This window comes from Paroedura picta, chromosome 10, assembly GCF_049243985.1.
Source record: "Paroedura picta isolate Pp20150507F chromosome 10, Ppicta_v3.0, whole genome shotgun sequence".
Taxonomy (NCBI): Eukaryota; Metazoa; Chordata; class Lepidosauria; order Squamata; family Gekkonidae; genus Paroedura; species Paroedura picta.
Genome location: NC_135378.1, coordinates 33,880,986 through 33,901,544, shown reverse-complemented (window position 1 = coordinate 33,901,544; position 20,559 = coordinate 33,880,986). Strand labels below are relative to the sequence as shown.

At 39.8% G+C, this 20,559-nt stretch overlaps 1 protein-coding gene across 1 annotated transcript in view; it reads right to left on the bottom strand.

Annotated features, from left to right (window-relative positions):
- Positions 1–288: 288 nt before the first annotated feature.
- The window catches only part of ZDHHC2 (zDHHC palmitoyltransferase 2), a 35,783-nt gene continuing 15,512 nt past the window's right edge, over positions 289–20,559 (bottom strand). The window contains exons 3-13 of the mRNA XM_077302096.1: positions 19,060–19,154; positions 16,744–16,864; positions 14,669–14,738; positions 12,224–12,256; positions 11,517–11,637; positions 9,489–9,621; positions 9,262–9,388; positions 9,023–9,115; positions 7,421–7,530; positions 5,747–5,822; positions 289–5,593 (exon numbers count right to left, since the gene is read on the bottom strand). Of these exons, the coding sequence (XP_077158211.1) occupies positions 5,782–5,822; positions 7,421–7,530; positions 9,023–9,115; positions 9,262–9,388; positions 9,489–9,621; positions 11,517–11,637; positions 12,224–12,256; positions 14,669–14,738; positions 16,744–16,864; positions 19,060–19,154 (944 nt within the window). The 3' untranslated portion in view covers positions 289–5,593; positions 5,747–5,781. The remainder of the gene's footprint in view (positions 5,594–5,746; positions 5,823–7,420; positions 7,531–9,022; positions 9,116–9,261; positions 9,389–9,488; positions 9,622–11,516; positions 11,638–12,223; positions 12,257–14,668; positions 14,739–16,743; positions 16,865–19,059; positions 19,155–20,559) is intronic.

Genomic DNA, 20,559 nt, shown 5'->3' with positions numbered 1-20,559 from the left:
GGTTCCACTGGGAGAGGCAGATAGTACTGGGCTGGAGTCCCATTCACAAAGTAGATTATCGGCAAATCCTTTTGTCACAGCCACTATTCCTTACCTCCGACTCTGGGAAATGGGCTTTGTAAGGTAGGTGTGTAAAAGAGAGAGGGTAGATTTGGCCTTGGAACCTGCATTGGCTGATCGCTGTTCTGAGAAAACCAATTCATCCTACTACAGGTATTTGTACATTTATACACAATATGTCTGCCTCAATATTTGCCAATTTGTTTTAAAGCATCACCACTCAGAATCTTTTATCTTAAAGGTTTTTTTTTATTTTTTTGCCCAGCAGCAAGTTAATGTGATACAAAAATACAGAATACTGCTTTACAGAGTACAAACTGAAGCAAGCAAAACGTACTCTCCCACTCTGTGAGAGCTATAGCTATGCTGTGTTGCTTCTTAGCAATGCATATTCAGGCAAGCACTGGGAATGGTTTCCAGGGTCCCCCCTCCCCCTTTATTACAGGACGAGAGGTTAAAGCACTTCCAGAGCAGAACATTTTGAGACTGACTTAATTCTGCCTCAAAAGTCTCACCAGAAATACCAAAGGAGTAAGAAGAGTCATACAAAGCCATGAGCAATCTGTCATTAATGTCCTTGAGAGTGATTCACTGTAGGTGAAATGAAGTTGTCCACTCATAGCACCCTGAGTATTCCAAAAGGCTAGTTTCCAGCAGTCACGCTTTAATAGTCGTCATTGTCTTCCCTTTGTTGTGTGTGCCCCTGGCCTTTGTAAAAGCCATGTAACACCCAAAGAGTAACTACTTAAATAACTGGTATCAGCTGGTGGATGGCAAAACGCAGTCTCTGTTTTGCTTTCTCTGTGTTTTCTTCTACATTGGATTTGGTATCACACTTAAAGTCTGTTGCTGGAATGTAGGAGAAGCCCAGGCTGAGCCTGTTACGTAATAAGAACTTTGATTCCTTCAAATTCATTACCTCCTTGGCAGATCATATTTAACTACTGTGTACTGCTTCTGGTATATTAACCTAGTAGTAATCTACCATTCAAAGTGGTGGTCTGGGACTCTGAAACGGAGAGCCAATCTAGATCTACTTACTTCCTAATTAGTTCAGCCTGCCATTATTTCAAGGTCATTTTTTTCTGTGAAAGAAGTAATTTACTGCAAAGGTTGTTCAGAGATTTTGATCTCAAAAGCTGTTGTAAGTGCTGTACTAAAGCAACACTATTTGGGGCCAAAGGTCTTAAAGCTTATATAATGTTTTGTTTCAATTTTAATTTTGTTACCTTAGTTCTTGACTAGGCAATTTTCCAAGAATAATACTATTGCACCTATTTGTAATAGAAAATATAAAACTTACTATGCATATTTTGCATTGATTGAGAATATTTCAGATTTGCCACTGAGTGACTGAAAACGCTATTTCTAATTTATCTCTTCAATTCTGTTTGATGTTTAGACCAAAATCTGAAAGATGGGAAGAATGCTGTTTACAAAGGCACTCCTGTCACTGTTACACGGAAACAGTTTAAACATTTTGATGATCAAACATAAGGGCAGAGAGTTCTTCATAGAATACTGCCCAGTAGGCTATCAGCTTTTGGGAAAACACAGTACTCTGTCACTGTAGGTGCTCAAAGCCCCCCCCCCCCCAACAAAATGGAACTGAAGGAGGCCTTGGCACAAACTTTCCTCAAGTAACACTGATAATGCTAGGATTCATTTGGTTTTCACTACCGGATATGCAATAATTACGGAAGCTGCTCATTTTAAACCAGACTGAAAACTGAGATTTATTATTCTTCAGTTCTATCCAGCAAGATTTTAAAAATAATTGAAGTGCTTTTAAATACTTGTCAAGACCTGTCGATTACCCTATGAAGAGGTGAGACGCTTCAACTGCTCAGGTCTTGCACCCCCCCATCAAACAATATATCCAAATGTTGGCTGGGAAGGGTATATAATGCTGACACTGCGGTATCTTTTGACCCACGGATGGTCTGAACCAGTCCTTAAGTATTTTACATATGCACTCATTTGAATATCTGTGGCCAATCATGGTTATTAATGAATGAGTAATAACTTCCATGTACTCGGCTGTAGCTATGAACACCAGCTCAGGCTGTGTGCTTGATACATGCAAATATTTCACAAGTCTGGAAAATGTGCATGTGGTACAATCGCCTATTGTAAACTCATTATCATTGGGGGAAGGGGGTAAAACTACGAGGCAAAAGTATCCCAAGGACTGAAATAACAATAGCCCCCGTGTGGGTTATGCCTGGCTGACCCGCAGTTTAAGAACATTTATCCAAACACTTCCTATACTAGGGGTCATATCATGCTAATGTAGCTGCCATGATACCTTCTTAAAGATCCAGATTTAGAATTTTATCTAGTTCTGTCAGGTATTGAATTTGGCCAGTTACAGGGAGGTATGCATGTGCATACCTGATCCCATGTGCAGCAGTGTGCAGAACTATAGTAACAACCTCTGTTTTCTATATTACCAGTCAGTTGCAATTTTACTCCAAAAATTTACTAGCTGCATCTTAATTCTGACTGTTCCACCATCTTATCAGCTTACTTATTTTTTTAAAAATAGTCAAAAGAGTGGCAGTATTCTCTCACCTTGAGTTCATATTAAAGTACCATGCAGGTGGTATTGAAATACTATTCAAGAAATGCCAATCTTTACATTAAAAACTTTTCCTGTATAAATAATGTCAGAATATCTCATACAAAAGAACACAGAATTAAAAATATAGTAATGCTGAAGTTAAGTCATTCTACAGCAAGTTAGCCAACTTCCTCTGGATATGTTTGCAGGTACCTGTACATAATTATGTGTGTGAAAGAGTACACAAACATATTATCTGTTCTAGAATAACTGAATCCTAAATGTATAGAACTAAAACTATGTTTACTTAGAGCTCTGTAGTCTGTCCATGCAAGTGTGCAGTAAGAGAACTCTTTAACAAGGTTGGGTCCAAAGTTTGGTTTCGGCTCCAAGAAAGCATCTCTCCCCCAATATTGCTCCTGAGGAACAGGGACCCTTAAAAACACCATAAGGGGTAAATCTGGGGCTGCAATAACAGGGAAAAACCCCTTCCCTCAAACAGAAACCAGTCTTTCCCAACCCAATTCTGCACTGTAGGAGATTTGCCTTCCCAAATGATAAGTTATGCAAGTTGTTTGGATTTCCGTTTGTACTCAAAGGCAGCCTCCATCTTGTTCCTTGCCAAGGATCAGTGCTGTCCCCTGCTCCCTCATGATTTCGGTGGAAGGCTCCACTGCTCACTAAAACCAACAGAATTTGCTTCTGAGACAATATGTTCAGCTTTGAGATACAAGAGTATTTGATATTCCCAGTCTTCTGCTTTCTAACAAGTGGACAGCTGGAAAAAAAAACATATCCCTCTAATGCAGCATCATTCTACATGAAAACTCCCTTGAGATATACCGAAATCCCCCTTCTCAAAGAAGAAAAGTACAACCAGAGAAACCAGCAGCCTTTTCTATGAAGCAAGGAAGACTTGAAGCGTCCTCTGAATTTTACCAGCATTTACTATAGTTCAAGCATATATTATTATCTGTAATAAATATGTCACATGAAATCTGAATTCCAGCTTAAGTCTTTTCACTTCATTTTTATACATATTTTAATGAATATAGGTAAGTATTAAAGGCAGCCCTGCAACTAACACACACAACACAACAGAGGTGCATGATGATTAAGCACTGGGAGTATGAGACTTCATCATATTCCCATTATTCTCTGACTGATTTCAAGTTTGAAACTGAGAAGCAAATCAATAGTAGCCTTATAGGAGGTATAAACTAAGCTACAGAAACTAGCAGCTGCAAAATGCCTACATATATTGTGTAAAACTATGTGCTACTGCACAAAAGGTTGTCAGATATCCCACCTCTAAGGACTCATGTTCTGGCACTTTTGGTGATTGAGCCTGCAAACAGTCTTTGTATGGATTAAAAATGCTGGAAATAAGACCTTCCAAATCTATTATTGTACAGCTGCAATGTTACTACCGAGATGTCATGCTATCTCCAAATGGGTGCTACAGCCATCCCAAAAGAATTGTTTTGAACTAACATGTTGCAGTAAGTCTTAATAAGAACAATGGTTTTCTGAGATAGTATAAAAGCACTAATCCTCTCAGGTATGACACTAAAACTTCTTCATGCTTCTGAAGGTATTTTATAAGTCATAGGACCATAGGACCAGATCCAAGTTGTACTTTACCTACAGAAAAAAAAAATTAATCTGACTGCCAAATCAACTTTGAAAGCTAAGATTTCTGATTCTCAGTGGTGCCTGAGAATGAACTGTATGATTTCATCACCCCAGTTTCTTAGCTAATAATGTAATCAAGTGTATGAACTATTCACCCTGTACTTTATTTAACCAACCATGTTACATTAAATCTGTATCGCTTCATCTGCCATATGATGCATGCAAAGGCACTGATAAAGTATGTTGGTAACAATGCAATTTTCTTGGCTTCAGAACTCTCTGAAAAAAACCTTAAAGCAGATTAGTTAAACTGATTCTACAAAACCTATCCTGAAGGCCTGGACAATGGCTAGTTTAATTTAAAATACTTTTCTGCAAGGCCAACTTTGCTTCAGTCTATTCGGAACTACAGTAATTATTGTGAGTGTACTACATGATAACACTCATCTCCTTGTATATACATCATCAGGGTAATGATGAGGAATGCTGCAATTTAAGGACAGTAGTCAAACTTTGACAAGAGAGTTATTACATCAGCCTCTTACAAGGAACAAACAGAACAGGATTATCATATCAAGGGTTCTCAAGCAATATCAAATATTCCTAATAGGGTTTGATACCAAATAGTAAAGTATTGCACATTTAGTTTCATAAGATTACGCTCTGACATTTTAAACTGTGTGTTCTTAGATACACAGAATTAGGTGTGTATGATTTTGCTTCTCCACTATGAATTCATTAAACAATCTGCATGAAGGAGAAAGAGGAGGGGATGTTATAGTAGTCTTTCAACATTTATCCAGCCTATTACAGATCAGTTTAAAATGATCACTAACTCTGCTGAAAGGCAGGAATCAAAATACAGTTTGATCATCATACCTAACTGATCAATAGATAAAAGTTGATTCCCAGCTATAAGAATAGGTGCGCAACTGGAAACCAGAGGCAAGATTCAAAGATTGAAGAACTGCTGCATGAGCATGGACAGGGTTTAAATACCTGAAGTACCAATGCAAATGCAAAAAAACATCCTTAGATTGCAAAGTATTAAGTGCTGTCTTTTAAGCCTTAATGAAAGACTTCCTGTTTTCCCATCCTTCAATGTTCACGATTTTCTTTTTGTATTTTAATAACACTTTATGTTAGCCAAAACATTCTTTCATACACACCAAGAGATGAAAACAGGTCTTGTATTTCAAACAATGATATGGAGACAGCTATATTAGGTCTTGAAATTTCTTCTAAGCCCATCCATGTAGCAGTGGACTGGAACGGCTGGTTGATAGATGCTGATGTTGTAGAAAGATCCCTCTTCCTCTCAGCAACAGTTCCAAACTATAAGAAAGCATTAAAGCACACCAATTTGAAAAGGAAATATATTAACTGAGTGATGTGACTGACAACTTCTTTGTCTGCATGTCAGATTGGAGTTACGGCCTATAAGGAGGTTAAAGAACATCCTAACAAAGTTTAGGAAAACCAATTCACCTTGAACAGCCAGGATACTTTTTAACTTGTATGTGCTAGGTTTCATTCTCCATAGTTAGCGCAGGATTGCTCATACCTTGGAAAAAAATAAAACCATGTTGTTAAAGCCATTTTTTTAAAAATGGAGCAGGCAAATTAAATTGTTATTAGAGGTTATCCTTGATTGGTAAATAACTTCTGTCCTGGGTCTTAGACAACCTCCCTGCCCAACTTTCAGCAAGAGAAACTGGAATAATGGTTCAAGAGAAATAAACACAAAACAGGTACAACAGTCACAGGGATATACTGCCATGGCATTTGAACAAAGTTTGAGTCCACTGGCCTCTTGGAGACAAAAGTATAAGCTTAGCCTATCACAGAGGCCATTGAACTCAATCTTTGTTCTGCTGCCTCAGACCAATAGGGCTACACACCTGAATCCATCTGCTATGGCATTTGTGAAACTTAGCAGTGATCACTGCTCATGTCTGCTGATCACTGCTCATGTCTGCTAAGGAGGCACGGAGAACTAGCATGTCTATGTAGGGGTTTTCCACTGTTAGGAAGCTGCTAAGACCCTCTCTCCAATGACCACCAGTTTAACTTCTGAAAGTGGACAAACTTGGAAAATGCCTTTAAAAATTAAAGTGGGAAGGCTCCTATGGGAGCAGACTTGGCAGTCCTTTGGATAGCTTTGTTATCAGCCTTACCTGGGTCAAGTCTGCACTTTGCTTTTTATCCTCTCCCAGCCTGAATAAACCCCTCCCCTCTGCAACATGCATGATTGATCCGCAGTGACCCTAACTTTCCCCCGCAATATCCAGGAGTGGATATAAGTCACTATATTTGAGAAACCCGCCTTTGAAAGCTCCTAGTATAAGTGTAGATCTGCATTTTGCCACATTAACATCTGCCCCGGTGCCTGCAACACTGATGTAGAGAAGCAGTCTGTCTCTGATTGGGCATCAATTCAAAGACTTCCTGGTTGCAAGACTTCCCTCCCAAGACTTAATTTTGCCCTACTTTTGGAATCTGTTTTAAAGTGACTGCGCTCCAGAAGCCCACACTTCTGAGCAGAGATATGCCTCATTCTCTGGGAGCATGTTTCTGTCTTCCCTCCTCCCCTTCAAGAAAAGAAAGAAACAAGCAGCCTCGTGCTGTACTTGGCTGGCTCGGCAGTCAAGATACAAGATATAAAGCACTCCTTTAATGCTGGCTAGACTTCACCCAACCCCCCACCTCGCTTGTTCAGGAAAAGAAAAATAAGCAGCTTCGCAACCACCGCTCCCCTCCCCCTTCTATGCTTCCCCAATCAAGTGCACAACCCTTTGTTTCAATTCAGTGGGTAGGAAGGAGGAAAACCTGGGTTCAAATCGATCTGAATTCATCAGGATTGATAATGTAAAAAACAAAGTAAGTGCAGAACCAGCCGTAGTTTTTATGTGACTTTTCACAAAACACAAGTGTTTACTAAGATGTCATGAAAGAATAATAATGGTACAGAGATCAGAGGACTTTTATTAAGTTAGTCATCTACTGAGAAATACTGAGCTTGCAGGACATTTAAGATTTCACATTAGTCTCTTTGTAGAGTTTGATATGTACAAGAATTCATTTTTTTCACATGTGATGGAAATTGCTGAATGCTATATTGCCACAATTAAAAATATTTCAGTATATTAAAAAAACTCTTACCTAGTTTGTTCTTTTCAATACTTGCATTAGTTTCTGTCCAAGAATGAGTGTCTGTAAGAAGGTGGCTTTGGGAATCTCGTAATGGCTTTGAAGGAAAATGGTGATTCTCACTGTTTGAAAGCAATAAATTATGAAAAAGAAGCAAAATATCTTCATGAATGTACTGTAAGACAACCAAGGTGAGGTAACAAGAAATTTCACTTCAAGTATAAATCAGCCAGTATCCCATAAATATTCCAATGAAAAAATATGCAGGAATTTTTGAGTTAAAATTTTTAAAACATGAAAGTTGTAGATACAGGTAATGAAGTCTTTAGTGCTTGGGAGCTGTATGTAAGGAACAAACTGAAGATAGTAAATAGAGAGGAATATTTGTCCCCAAGCTATCAGAGAGAGATGGTCTTTTTGCAAAGTTAATGCAAGTAGTTAAGCCCTACAAGAAACCTTAAATGGCTGAAAGCAGCCACAATTACTGTAACTACATAATGTAGAGAAAAAGACAGACACAATGAGAAACTTCTTTACATGATATTCTCCCACCTCCCTATGACTGACCCCATGGCATGTCGTGTTGACTAAATGAAGTATAATTTAAAATATCAAAATGCATATCCTGGGTTCTGTTTCCACTAACTGAGATATCACATGTGTAGCGGTTTTCACATGACACCACACTTGGTGCTCGTGGCCACAGAACATGATGGAGTCTGGCCTGGAGCAGCAAGAGCTGAAAACACACCAAGAAAGCCATATGATATTTTTAGTTACTACAAACAAAGACACATTGTGCAAAATACACTATAAACAGCATCCCTTAATCAAAAAGCTCCCTGTCTGTGATATCTAGCTACCACAACATAACAGAACTTTAGCTATGTAAGCAGAATACAGTGGCACTAGGCTAAAGCCTAGGAAAGAGACAAACACCACAATTAAAATGATGAAAGCCATCAGCTGTCTTGCAGAAAGGCAAGGTATTGATGGCTGATGAAGAGATGAGCTGATACATGCTAGTGTAAAATGTGAGAAATGAGAGGCAGATTAGGGTATTATAATCACTTTCAATTTTTCTTTCCCCCCCTCCTTAATTTTAAATTGTTCTTCTGATCATCCCATTCTATTCCCTCTTAGAGTTAGAGGACAGAGCGATACAATGAAAGGTAGGGGTTTTTGATGACAAACATTCCAAATGATAATAGGACTAATATTAGAAGAAAATGGTCTCTAAAAATATAGACCCTCATAGGATACGAGTTAGTTGCCAATGTTTTTAAAATTTTATAATCTGCATTTTCAGAATGTTCTAACAGCATGCTACAGTTGGCCATAATTCCATATCTCTCTCATGCTGCATGAAGGTGCATGTGGGTGCACAGCAGATGTCATCCCTGAAGAAATAATGGACTTTGCCTGGTTTCAGTATCATGCTAAGGAATGCTATCAACCTCTCTGTACAAAAAAATAGTATTGTTGGATGTTAGAAAAGGATTACTACTAAGACCTAAATCCATTTTATAATATTAAACTATATATTGACTCCAACCAAGATATAAGCTAACAAGGCAAGCAACAACTTTTAACGAGAAAGAAACATGGATTTACTTTTTGTTCGAAGAAGTGAGTCCAGAAGGTGTGGAAGCTTGCTCAGCATCTTGGGTAACAAGGCATGTAGGAAAGGAGCAGCCATCCCCTTGACTGGAAAAAGAAAACAAGATTTGGTAACATTTGACTTCGGCAAACAACATTTTAAGAAGTCATGTTTTCAGTGTAAATATTTAGCATGATACGTTTAGCTTCAGATACTATTTAGCATAACAGTGCTCTTGTACTAGAATATCTACCTAGAAAAAACTGGCAGCAACCAATATTTTTTCTCATCTCCAACGACTTGTCTTAGATTTTTGCTGAAGCCCAAGCTAAATCCATTCTTATCTGTTCCATGCCGGAAAATAGGTGCTCTGAATGCCTCTAGAAAAACAAATACATGTTTAGATTTCCTGACATGTTTAAACAGAAATATGCATGTCAAGGGATAGGATTTATTATTAGCGGAACTAGACAAACTTACCTAGTGTGGATTTATTTCTGCTGACTAGCCAACAGTGATATCCAAAGAGAGAGGATAAGCTGATAGAGAACATGGTTGCAGCAAAGAATAAAAACATGATATGGAACTTGGCTTGAGTATCTGAAAGGCCATTCTATAAAGAGGGGAAGAAAACAGAGTTTATTGATGCAGAATATAACTACTGCTATAGCTGTATAAGCACAACTTTTTAAAAAAGAGTAGACTGAAGTTGATAAAGTGATATTATGTCTCAAAAACTGAAGAGTAAGGCTTTTTGTAATTGTCCACAAAACCTAAATTAGGCTAGCTACAATTAGTTTTCTGATCATAATTACAAATAATCTTATTTAGATGTGGCAAGTTAATTATAGTGGTCTAAGTGGCATCACCTGAAGACTCAGCTGGTGTTAAAAGATGGTGGAATTCCCTGACATGTGGAGTCCTGCACAGAGTTATCCCCTCTCCGATGTTTAACATCTGCATGCAAGCCCTTGCACAATTTCGGACTGGGGTGTCACCAATATGCTGTTGACCCAGCTATATCTGTTGATAGGTGGCCATTTGTCTACCCCGAGTCCTTGGCCCAATGTCTGGAGGTCATGGCTCAAGTATAATTGCTGAAGTTAAATCCAGCTAAGATTAAAGTCCTTTGGTTGGGCTGTTGGGTCTCAGATGGGCTGCTACAACTCCCAGTTCTTGATGGGGTTCAACTAACATATTCGGTGACTGTTGACAGCCTGGGTGTGAAGCTGGGTGCCTCACTATCAATGGAGACCCAGGTCAGAAATGCTACCCACCAGGCTTTTTACCACCTTTGCCACGCATGGCAGCTGGCACTCTGTTGACCACTGACCTAACCACCATGATCCATGCAACAGACTGGATTATTATAACTTGCTTTACATAGGATTTAACCTTGAGACTGACTTGCAGATTCCAACTGGACCAGCATGGGTCCTCATGGGGAGAATCCATATAAAACCTGTGCTTACACAGCTGCACTGGCTCCAGACTGAAGGCCAAATCAGATTCATGGTTCTGGTTCTTACCTTTAAGGTCCTAAATGGTATCGGACTCTAGTATCTTTGGAACTATGTCTTCAAAGGGCAATAAGGTTCAGTGACCGATACCTACTTAGGGTCCCCGGCCATAAAGAGATCAAACTGGCCTCAACCAGAGCCAGGACATTTTGGTCCTGATTCTGGCTTGGTGGAATGCTCTACCAAAGGAGACAGAGCCCTGTGGGACCTGTGAAAGTTCCACAGGGCTTGCAAAGCAGAGCTGTTCTGCTAGGTATATGGCTGAGGCCTAGGTATCTGATCTTTAGACCTCCCTGCCTACACTTATATCTACATCAGTATCTACCAGGCAAACTTACATCATCTCCCCTCCACCCCAACCCATCAGCATAGATTGTATTTGAATTTTGATGTAACTTATGTTTTTAAAGGCACCTTATACTGTATGAATTTTAAAATGTGATCTGCCCTAAGTCATTTGAGATAGGGCGGAATACAAATTTTAAAAGGAAACAAATAAATATAAAATACATTATTGCTTATGGCCATTGATACAAGGCAACATTAACTTTAAGTACCAGTCTTTTAAAATGCTAGAAGAATATAATGTTGCTGTTTTTTTGCCTCTTGATACAACAGCCTTGAAACTCATGAAAATCTAAACAGTTTAATTGGCTTGGATCCCCATGCTATGCCTACACAGCAGGGCAGAACTTCATGTATTAGGCAATTTCAACCCCCCTCCCCCCAGTGAATACTGATCCTTCCACTTCTAGCCTGCAACCCAGTGTGTGTGTTGGGGGTGGGTCCATAGGAAGATAGAGGACTCTTCAATGGCTGGGTTGAAATCAACAAGGCTCTCTGCCTTTTTCTTTTTCAGTTAGCAGTAGGCACAGTTAGGACCCAAATCATGGCCTAGAAACTGCTTTTTAAAGAACAATGCTATCAGTCAACAAATTTCCATTTACAAATCTCAACATAGTAAACCAAGAATAGCTTTAAGACTTACTGTCCAGAATTTAATAAAATACTGTAAATCAGTTGCAGCAACGAAAAGGCAGTATAACAGAGAATATGCCAAGAAAAGGAGAAAAAACTTGTAATTGGAGAATCCAACACAGTTGTTCACCCTGGGAGGGAAAAGCATACATTAATGAAAATAAGCACATATATAATCACTAGTTTCATCTAATCTTAAAAATTCCTTCATCTGTAAATCCAACCCTTTACATCTCAGCTTTATCACCTTGTCTTGGATTCAGCACAGCATTTCTGTGGGCAGAAGAATTTCTACCCATAGCATGACTATCACACTCACCTCAGTATAGCCCAAAAAGCACCCCCCTCAACAGCTGCTCCAGAGTTGTATCCAGCTCAGTGAAATGCCTTTGCTAAACTAATTAGTATGTGTAAGGTAATGCCATAATTCCCTCTGTAGTCATCACTTTTAAGTAGTGATGTAGCATTTACCTTCAGAGGCCCCGGGTGTGCTTCTAGGCCCAAGGGGAAGGCTGCACCACCGCTGGGGGAGGGGGGGGGGAAGCAGGCCTTCCCTCATCGGGCCCAGAAACGCCACACCCGGGGGCAATGCCGCCTCTACGTGTCTGCTGGGCGGCCATGGCGGGGGGGGGGGGGGCTTTCAAAGCCAGTTCTCACGAATGGGCTTTGAATCTGGTATTACCTAATCTAAGAAGTGAAAGTAATACATTTACTCACCAAGGGCAATGGTGGTCCATTTTCAAAATACATCTTAAAAAGATAAATGAAAAAAATTAATTATTATCCCTATCATGATTCACGGTACTTGTAAAGGAATACAAAGGACTTACTTGACTGAATAAATGCTCATCTCACCATATAGCTACCTATAGTTTGTTCTATAGAACTTACTGCTAAAAAGTTATGCTACATTTAACTGGAGAAGTGTTACTGGGAGCAGCTTCTCAGACCATAGACCTCATCTATGGTAGATCATGAAACTATTAACTTCCCGGGAGGTTTGCTCAATTAAGTGAGATTAATTGCAAGCTGTTTCAAAACTTCAAGAACAGCCATGATAGCCAAGGATCATAATCAGTATATCGCAATAAGTTTCAGTTTTTTTTAAAAAGTGAATCTTACTGTTAGTGCTGATTTTGATGTGACTAACACAGAGGATCAAAGATGCTTACATTATTCTCCTCTCCTTTATTTTATCCTCATAACAACAACTTAGGGGGATGGAGGAAACTGAACGTGTGTGACTGGCCCAAGGCCACCCAAGTAAGTTTCTGTGGAAGAATAAGGAGCTGGACCTGGGGTTCCCAGAACCTAGTTGGCCTCTCTAGCCCAGGGATTGTAAACCAGGGCTCTCTGACAGCTCCCCAGTCTTTCCCCTATATCCTGCTTTAATGGACTTAACCACAAGCAATTCCTGGCAGTGCCATGAAAGCAGGGAACTGGCCACTTCCATTGACCTCAAGTGGTTACCGCACCTGGGAAAGGTGGCAGAGTTTGGACACCTACTCCTGCCTCAAACCATCTCCTTTCTCTTTCCCCCTCAGTACTCCTCAGGTATGGCAAGGAGGCACAGCCAGCTGACATCACTTCTGGCCTGGTTCCGGGGCTCCTCAAAGGCTGAAAAATATTTCAGCCACTCCTCCAGGGTCAAAAGGTTGAAAAATGCTGCTTTAGTCCCTATGCCATACTGGCTTTCACTGCCACACTTCCTGTATCTTCCCTTGCAGTGAGTATTAAATGTTTATGAAATCATGAGGAATGCACAGATCTTATGATATATGAGACTGGCAAGATCCACGTTTCAAAAACTATGGCCCAGTAAAAAAAATGATACAAATCACATGAATTTCTTATAAATGATACATTACTGAGGAAGCCCTTACTATATAAACACAAAACAACAGTTCATGTCAAAAAGGGATTTAAATTTAAGGTCGAATTATGAAATTAATACCATCATACAATAAACTGATCTTGGACATCAGCCAACACAACAGCAATACTAAATATCAGCAGACATACCAAAAGTACATAACACAGCAATAGAACAGTCCCCATATACAAAGACAGATACAGCCTGGCCTCATCATAACCAAATAGGGCCATGCATTAAATTTAATTACATGCTATACCTGTATTGCTAACAGCATTTATATCTGGTAATGATCTTATTCCTTATTGTCAATGCTCAAAACTTTAGTAAGAAGAACATAAATAAATGGAATGGAAATGGAATTATGAAATTATGAAAAACTGGGAAAACAGAAAGGTACAAGCCCTACATTGTTCTTAGTCTGAATCCTTAGTTTTAAATTTATTCTATGTATAGCATAAAGGTGATGTAGCTGGACTGGGTGGACTACTGGCATGACTCAGAAGAACTCTTATAATGTATGTCTGATTGAACAAACGAAAGTGAACAGAAAGTTGCATTGTCTTCTCACTCAAGTGACAGACCTGCAATATGGCCTTAAGACAGTAGTCCCCAACATTTTTCTCACCAGGGACCAGTCAACGCTTGACAATTTTACTGAGGCCCGGGGGGGGGGGGGGGAGTCTTTTGCCAAGGGATGTCGCCATCGCCGTTGCTCCACTTGCTTTCCCACCGGCGCCCCTGACTTCTCACAGCCGGCTGTGGGGCGCTGTCTGCAGCAGCTGCACAGTGCCATGCTGAGAGGGAGCCCCAGCCATGACAGCTGCCGGAGAGCATCAAAGGTGAGCTGGCGACAGAGTGGCAGGGCAGCCCCCGAGGAGGAGGACAAGGAGGAGCCGCGGCCCAGTACCAACTGATCCACGGACCGATCCCGGTCATGGGACCGGGGGTTGGGGACAGCTGCCTTAAGACTTAAGCATGCACATCTACCAAGCGTATCATACCAGGCAGATCTAAGTTACAAACAGAAGATGATCACTCGTAAACAATGCTAAATGCAATAATCCAAAACATGAAGGGAACAATATGCAGCTGCTCAGGAATAAGTCCCATTGAGTTCAATGGGTCTTAAACAAATGGTGATAATGGTAGAATTTAACCTTAAGGGAATAGACTGAAAGTAATTCTTGATAAACAGTGAATATGCCATTTCTTTGGCAGCTCATGTTCGTGTTTTAGACATTTATTTTCCACAGCATTAATAGAAAATGCAGCGATTTGCTTCTTACTTGTCGCAGGCAGAGCAGTGATGGCAACGATCAGGCTTTATAAGTTGGCATCGGTCACAGTATCTGATAGCTATGAGGAAAGGAGAAAGTGTTCTGTTTAACACAAGTGCTGATTTGTGGGAATCCTTTAAAAATGTGACTGTTCTTTTGGTCTCAGCGACTGAAATAAAAATGTGGAAGTAGCAGAACTTTTTGTTCTGCCAAGAGATTCATGTTTCTCTTCTAGGCAGGGAAAATTTGACATCTAAACTTCTGTTAAGAACACCAACTTTCAATCTATGCATCCTTATCCAATTTGTGACCACCCTAGGCAAACATTTCAAGGCAAAATATGGCCCTGCCTGGTCAAGACAAAAAGAAGCATAGAATGGTACCAGCATATGGTAACACGCAACCTCTCCCTGCTGTTTCATTTGGATATTAAAAAGCAGGGAAGAGAATAGATCCCAGGAGAATCAATGGCTGCTTCTGTCTAGGATGAGAAAAGATATCCCTTCTGCATGTGCTGCAGAACAGGAGTGAGGAGTGTGAAAATGGGTGGGAATGGCACCCCCACACTCTGTCCTCACCTGACACTGCAGGGTCAGCTGAAAAGAGAAAAAAGGCTTAAAGGGGAAACCAATAAGGAGCTGACCCCCTCATAGTTGCCCTCTGTTCACAGCTAGCTCAAAGGAGGAAGCCTTAAGAGGCCCATAGGTCATGTTCACACTGAGCACATCATTGTGCAAGAGCTCTCTTCCAATGTCAGAGCATGTTGCTCTCCACTGGGGAAAACACGCGGAATGTGGAAGGTACAGATTGTCCATGAAAAGAGTGACAGTCTTACAGTAACATTTCCAGGTATTTCAAAGTGAAATAGGAGTGGGACTCACTAAACAAATAGCCCACCACCATCTCACATCAATCCAAAAGTATACAGTGAACAAAAGATACCAAAAACAATCTGAAAAGTCAGAAGAAATCAAGACTATACTCCCCTTATCTATCTCAAATAATGGATCTTCAACTAGGGCAAACAAGTCCTGAAGTCAAACTGAGCAGATAATATATTGCTCCAGCAGCTACAGTATCATTTTTAGTAAATAGGAGTATCTTCTCTAACGTGTACCTACAACATTACTGATTCCTTTATTTTATAGCTTTGCACCATGAAGCAAAATATGCTAAACTTGTAAATGTTAACAAATCTATCAAATAAAGCAGGAGTCCTCAACCTTTTTGAGGCAGCAAGCACCTCTGGAATTTTGAGAGGGGTGGTGGTATTACTCCCAAATGGAGGCAGAGTCAAGCCCAAAATGGCTCCTCCCAAAGGTGGAGCCAAACAACATACCTCCTTCCTCACATCTCCTGGAAAGAAGGAAATCTGGAAGGAGGAATGGAACCACACGCTTGTTAAGGAAATCCTAGTTGGTTACCAGTCCTCCTCATTGTCCCATGGAAAACCCTTTTATTTGAATGAGGGAAGTTAATAATTGCTTCCTTACTGTCTTACAATGGTGCCAACCAGCAGGCACCAATGTAAGTAACGAGCAAGAACCATGGTGCCCATGGCACCATATCGAGAAACCCTGAAATACAAGAATCAGTAATTTTTACAAATTCACTGTTAACATTAATAGTTTTTATTTATGCTGGTTCATTCCTGAAGATTGCTGTGGACAGCATGGGGCAAAAGAATCGGAGCCTGGGTATTATTGCCACCTCTATGAACTGGCTCAAGTTGTTGCCTACGCAACAGGATGATGCATACTGCCATTAATGTCAAAGTAACTGCACATGCAAGGGAGTGTAGAAACTTCCATGTGCTGTAGAAAGATACAATTCCCCTGTGCCTTCCTCAGGACAATGATAGCTGCAAAACCTATATGAATGAGGATCATTGCTCAGGGCACATCACATAATTTTTTTCACAAAATCATTAAACTAAGCTTCCAAATACTACTAAGGACTTTTAATAACTGTAATTTAGGATTCATATGGCCATCCCAATATAATTTTAGATTGCATTGGAGTATTTGTTAGTATTATTTCAAATATAAAAATACATCAGAACACCACTATTGACAAATGTTTACCTCCAGACATTGTTCTTGTATAGATGGGGAGGTCCCTGGCTGCTCTCTTCAACACTTCTTGATGGGTTTCACCTCTAGGTTCTCTTTCCAACAGTTCTTTGTCTGCATAGGTCAGGTGAAACTGAGAAGAAATGTAATTGCTAATTGTTAGCAAACCAATAAGTAAACCTGTTCATACATCCTAAAAGGCAGAGTTAATTATATGACAGATTATGTGAATATTAATAATTAGACATAATCTGGAAATAAAGGTAAAAGTATCCCCTGTGCAAGCACCGAGTCATGTCTGACCCTTGAGGTGACGCCCTCTAGCGTTTTCATGGCAGACTCAATACGGGGTGGTTTGCCAGTGCCTTCCCCAGTCATTACCGTTTACCCCCCAGCAAGCTGGGTACTCATTTTACCGACCTCGGAAGGATGGAAGGCTGAGTCAACCTTGAGCCGGCTGCTGGGATTGAACTCCCGGCCTCATGGACAAAGCTTCCAGACGGCTGCCTTACCACTCTGCGCCACAAGAGGCTCTAATCTGGAAATAATCTATTACTAATAATTGCTACAGAATGATAGCACAATATCCAATAATGTTGATACAGCCCATGTCTATTTATGTGTGACAGAATGGTGATAGCTGGATTTGAGTCCAGTAGTCTGTACTGGTCGAGGACTGTAACAACAGTAAACTGAATTGAACTGAGTCCGGCTGTAATGTAGAAACCAACAAGATTTTGGGAGAACTAATGCTCCCAGGGCTCCCTGTTGCTTAAATCTCAACCATAGAGGGAGTGTTTGCCACTGAACAGCAGACATCACCCATTACTTCACACAAGTAATATATTTCTCCAGCTAACAACATGGTTAGACAAGATCATGCTTTCAGCCATCACAGCCTTCAAGAAGACACAATCAGTGAAAAGAATGGATCTTTTCTGTTTCAAAAATGAATGCAAAATGATCCCAAGTATTCACTTCTGAATCTATCTTTTCATTACTGAAATTTCATTCATATTTAGTTCTGAGAATCAACATGTTTATTCCTTCACACTACAGGGAAATGGGAAAATACAAAGCAGCGGCAACGGTGAACACAGCAGCATGGGAACGGGTGGGGTCACATTTTTATACCCATCTGGATGCAGCCCCGGTCAAGACTAGATAATTTAGTGCTTAAGTGTTTTGGTCTGTAACTGAGCTCAAGAAGACAATCTTGCCAAGTCTGAAGGTCAGAAGTACTTGAATAAACTGCAGTATTTTTTGATGCTGCATTACATCATTTAACTAAATTACCACCTGCTTGTAGATGGTTACAGGAGCTTGTTGCTAAGGGATAATTTGAATTACACTTTATCACAGGTCATTGCCTTCCAACGTAAGCTTGCTAAATCCAACCTAAGAAAAAGTAATTTGCTTTTTATTAAAATTGCACTAGTGGAATGGATTCTCCAGAGAGGAAACATATGAGTTTTATAAATACGTAAATCATTTTTTTTTTTGCAAAGGCTAACATTAGACTTCTCATTAACCATGGATTTTGATCCTAAAGTTCTTACATTTCTAAAAATATGAAGAATATGACAATAAGCATGCTGAACTGTTCACATTCATAAGCCACTAAAAGGTAATTTTATGTATTTCTACAAGTAACCTTAATCATGAAACCATTTACTCCATGATCAACATCAAAAATATTCAGAGGGGCTTGTCTTTTAAAATGAGCATGGACAGAAATTATGGAACTACATGTACACATTTGGGAGGGGGGAATCAGCTGCAGAACAGCACAAGCTATATATCTGGAAGTATTTTAAAAATACTTACCATATGTCTATTCCACATTCTATAGTAACATGCACCAAGAAGTATGCAGGAGTGAAAATGCATTCCTGAATGCTGTTGGCTTTTATTTAATATGTATGTGAAAGAACTTAATAGCAGCCACATCAAGGACGCAAGTTATGAATGTGGGATATTTAAAATGAAAGAATAATAGAGTTGGAAGGGGCCATTCAGGCCATCTAGTCCAACCCCCTGCTCAACGCAGGAAGCATCCTAAAGCATCCAAGAAAAGTGTGTATCCCACCTTTGCTTGAAGACTGCCAGTGAAAGAATAAAGAGCAACTGCTGTGGGTTTATTCACCTAGATATACTTGTCAGTTATAAGCTTTATTATGAAATGGAGAACTTCAGATTATTAGTAGGATGTGAAAGTGGAAGCATTAAATTAATTCAAAACATCATTTAATCCTTACATACAAGGGAACTCAATATACCGGACAACAAATTAACATCATGCTTATCTTATAGCAAATTGTAACTTACTTCTTTGGAAGGATGCATTGGCAACGTAAAGATTGTTTTCCAGTAAGACCACACAAACATTGTGAGAAATAGATGATAGCCAATCAGGCACATCACTAAAAACAAAGATGTAAAATGAAGGCATTAAACAAACAGCTGAAATTGTAATACAAAGACGAGCTTGCTCATGTATTCAGTTACAATATATTATAAACCCTCAAATGAAGTCTGAGTAGATTGTTTTTTGCTAAAAGATCTGAAAACCCTTTCAAGCAAGATGACTGCCATCATTTGTTAATTTTATTGGGCATGTTCATATTAACTAATTTTAAAAAATGAGCCAAAGTTGTGTTCTACATTAGTGTATAGCTACCGCTAACAGAAAAAAATAGTTACAGCCAGTAATATTTGCAACAGTCTATTATTTTGAGGCCTGGCTTACTATTTATTGTTTCCAGGTAGGAGGGGGCAAACTCAGCAGTTATATAATAGACAAGGGCACTTAACCAGATCCTTAGAATTACACAGACTGCTCAAAGGGGGGGGGGGGAACACCCTTCAGTTGTGTTTGCTTTCCCAGCATAACTATCAATTATATTAATATTTTAGCAGCTTGGGGAGGACTTTTTTCCTCAAGTATATCCCTTGAGAAATGTTATACTTCACACATGTGCACACACAAACACGCTCTTGATGGGCAACATGCCAGCAGGCAGAAAGATAGGAAAACAGTTTGCTGGCATGCCCCCATCTGCAAATGCCTTGTCTGTTCTGCACCCCTTCCCCAATATCACAGTGGATTTAGTTTTGCTTTGACATTGTTGCACTTTCATTAACCTTCTGGAGTTACCCCAGCTCTGCTGCAATTTCCCCAAAACCTGTTTTGGTGTGGTCTTACCCAATACAATTCTCCTCCTTTCCCCAGTTGACAGGCTTTGCACCTTTAACACACTACAGCAATATCCAATTGCCAATAATTTTAAAGAAACCAGTTAAAACAACAACAACAACAACAACCAGGGTTGTGGTGGTGATGAGAAACAGAGAGCAGAAGAGGAAAACATAAAGTAAGTATCTGCATGGAAGCAGTTATCCTCATGCAGAAGCAGTCTTAGGGCGAAACCAGATGAAATGGAAGACATTTGTGATGACCTGATATCTCATCATCTTTAATGGGAAGAGCCTCAATTTGGAAGAGGGGCTGGAGACAGAGAACATGCCATTGGGCCATTTGCCACGTACTGCCTACTTTGATTGGTAATGGCACTCAGGTACAGGTATTTTATATCACCGATTATTGGTTCCTCTTCACTAGTGATGACTGGGATTGAACGCTGAGCCATACTCTCACTATAGAAGCAATTCCAATGGTGCAGAGCCATTTTTTATTTTTAAGTTTGATTCTACAGACCTTGGTACAATTTAAATCAAATGGTGGCAGGATAGTTCAAACAGCTTCATTGTTCCAATTTTATTAATCTTCTCTGTTAGATTATATGGAACACCTACCAATCTTATGAC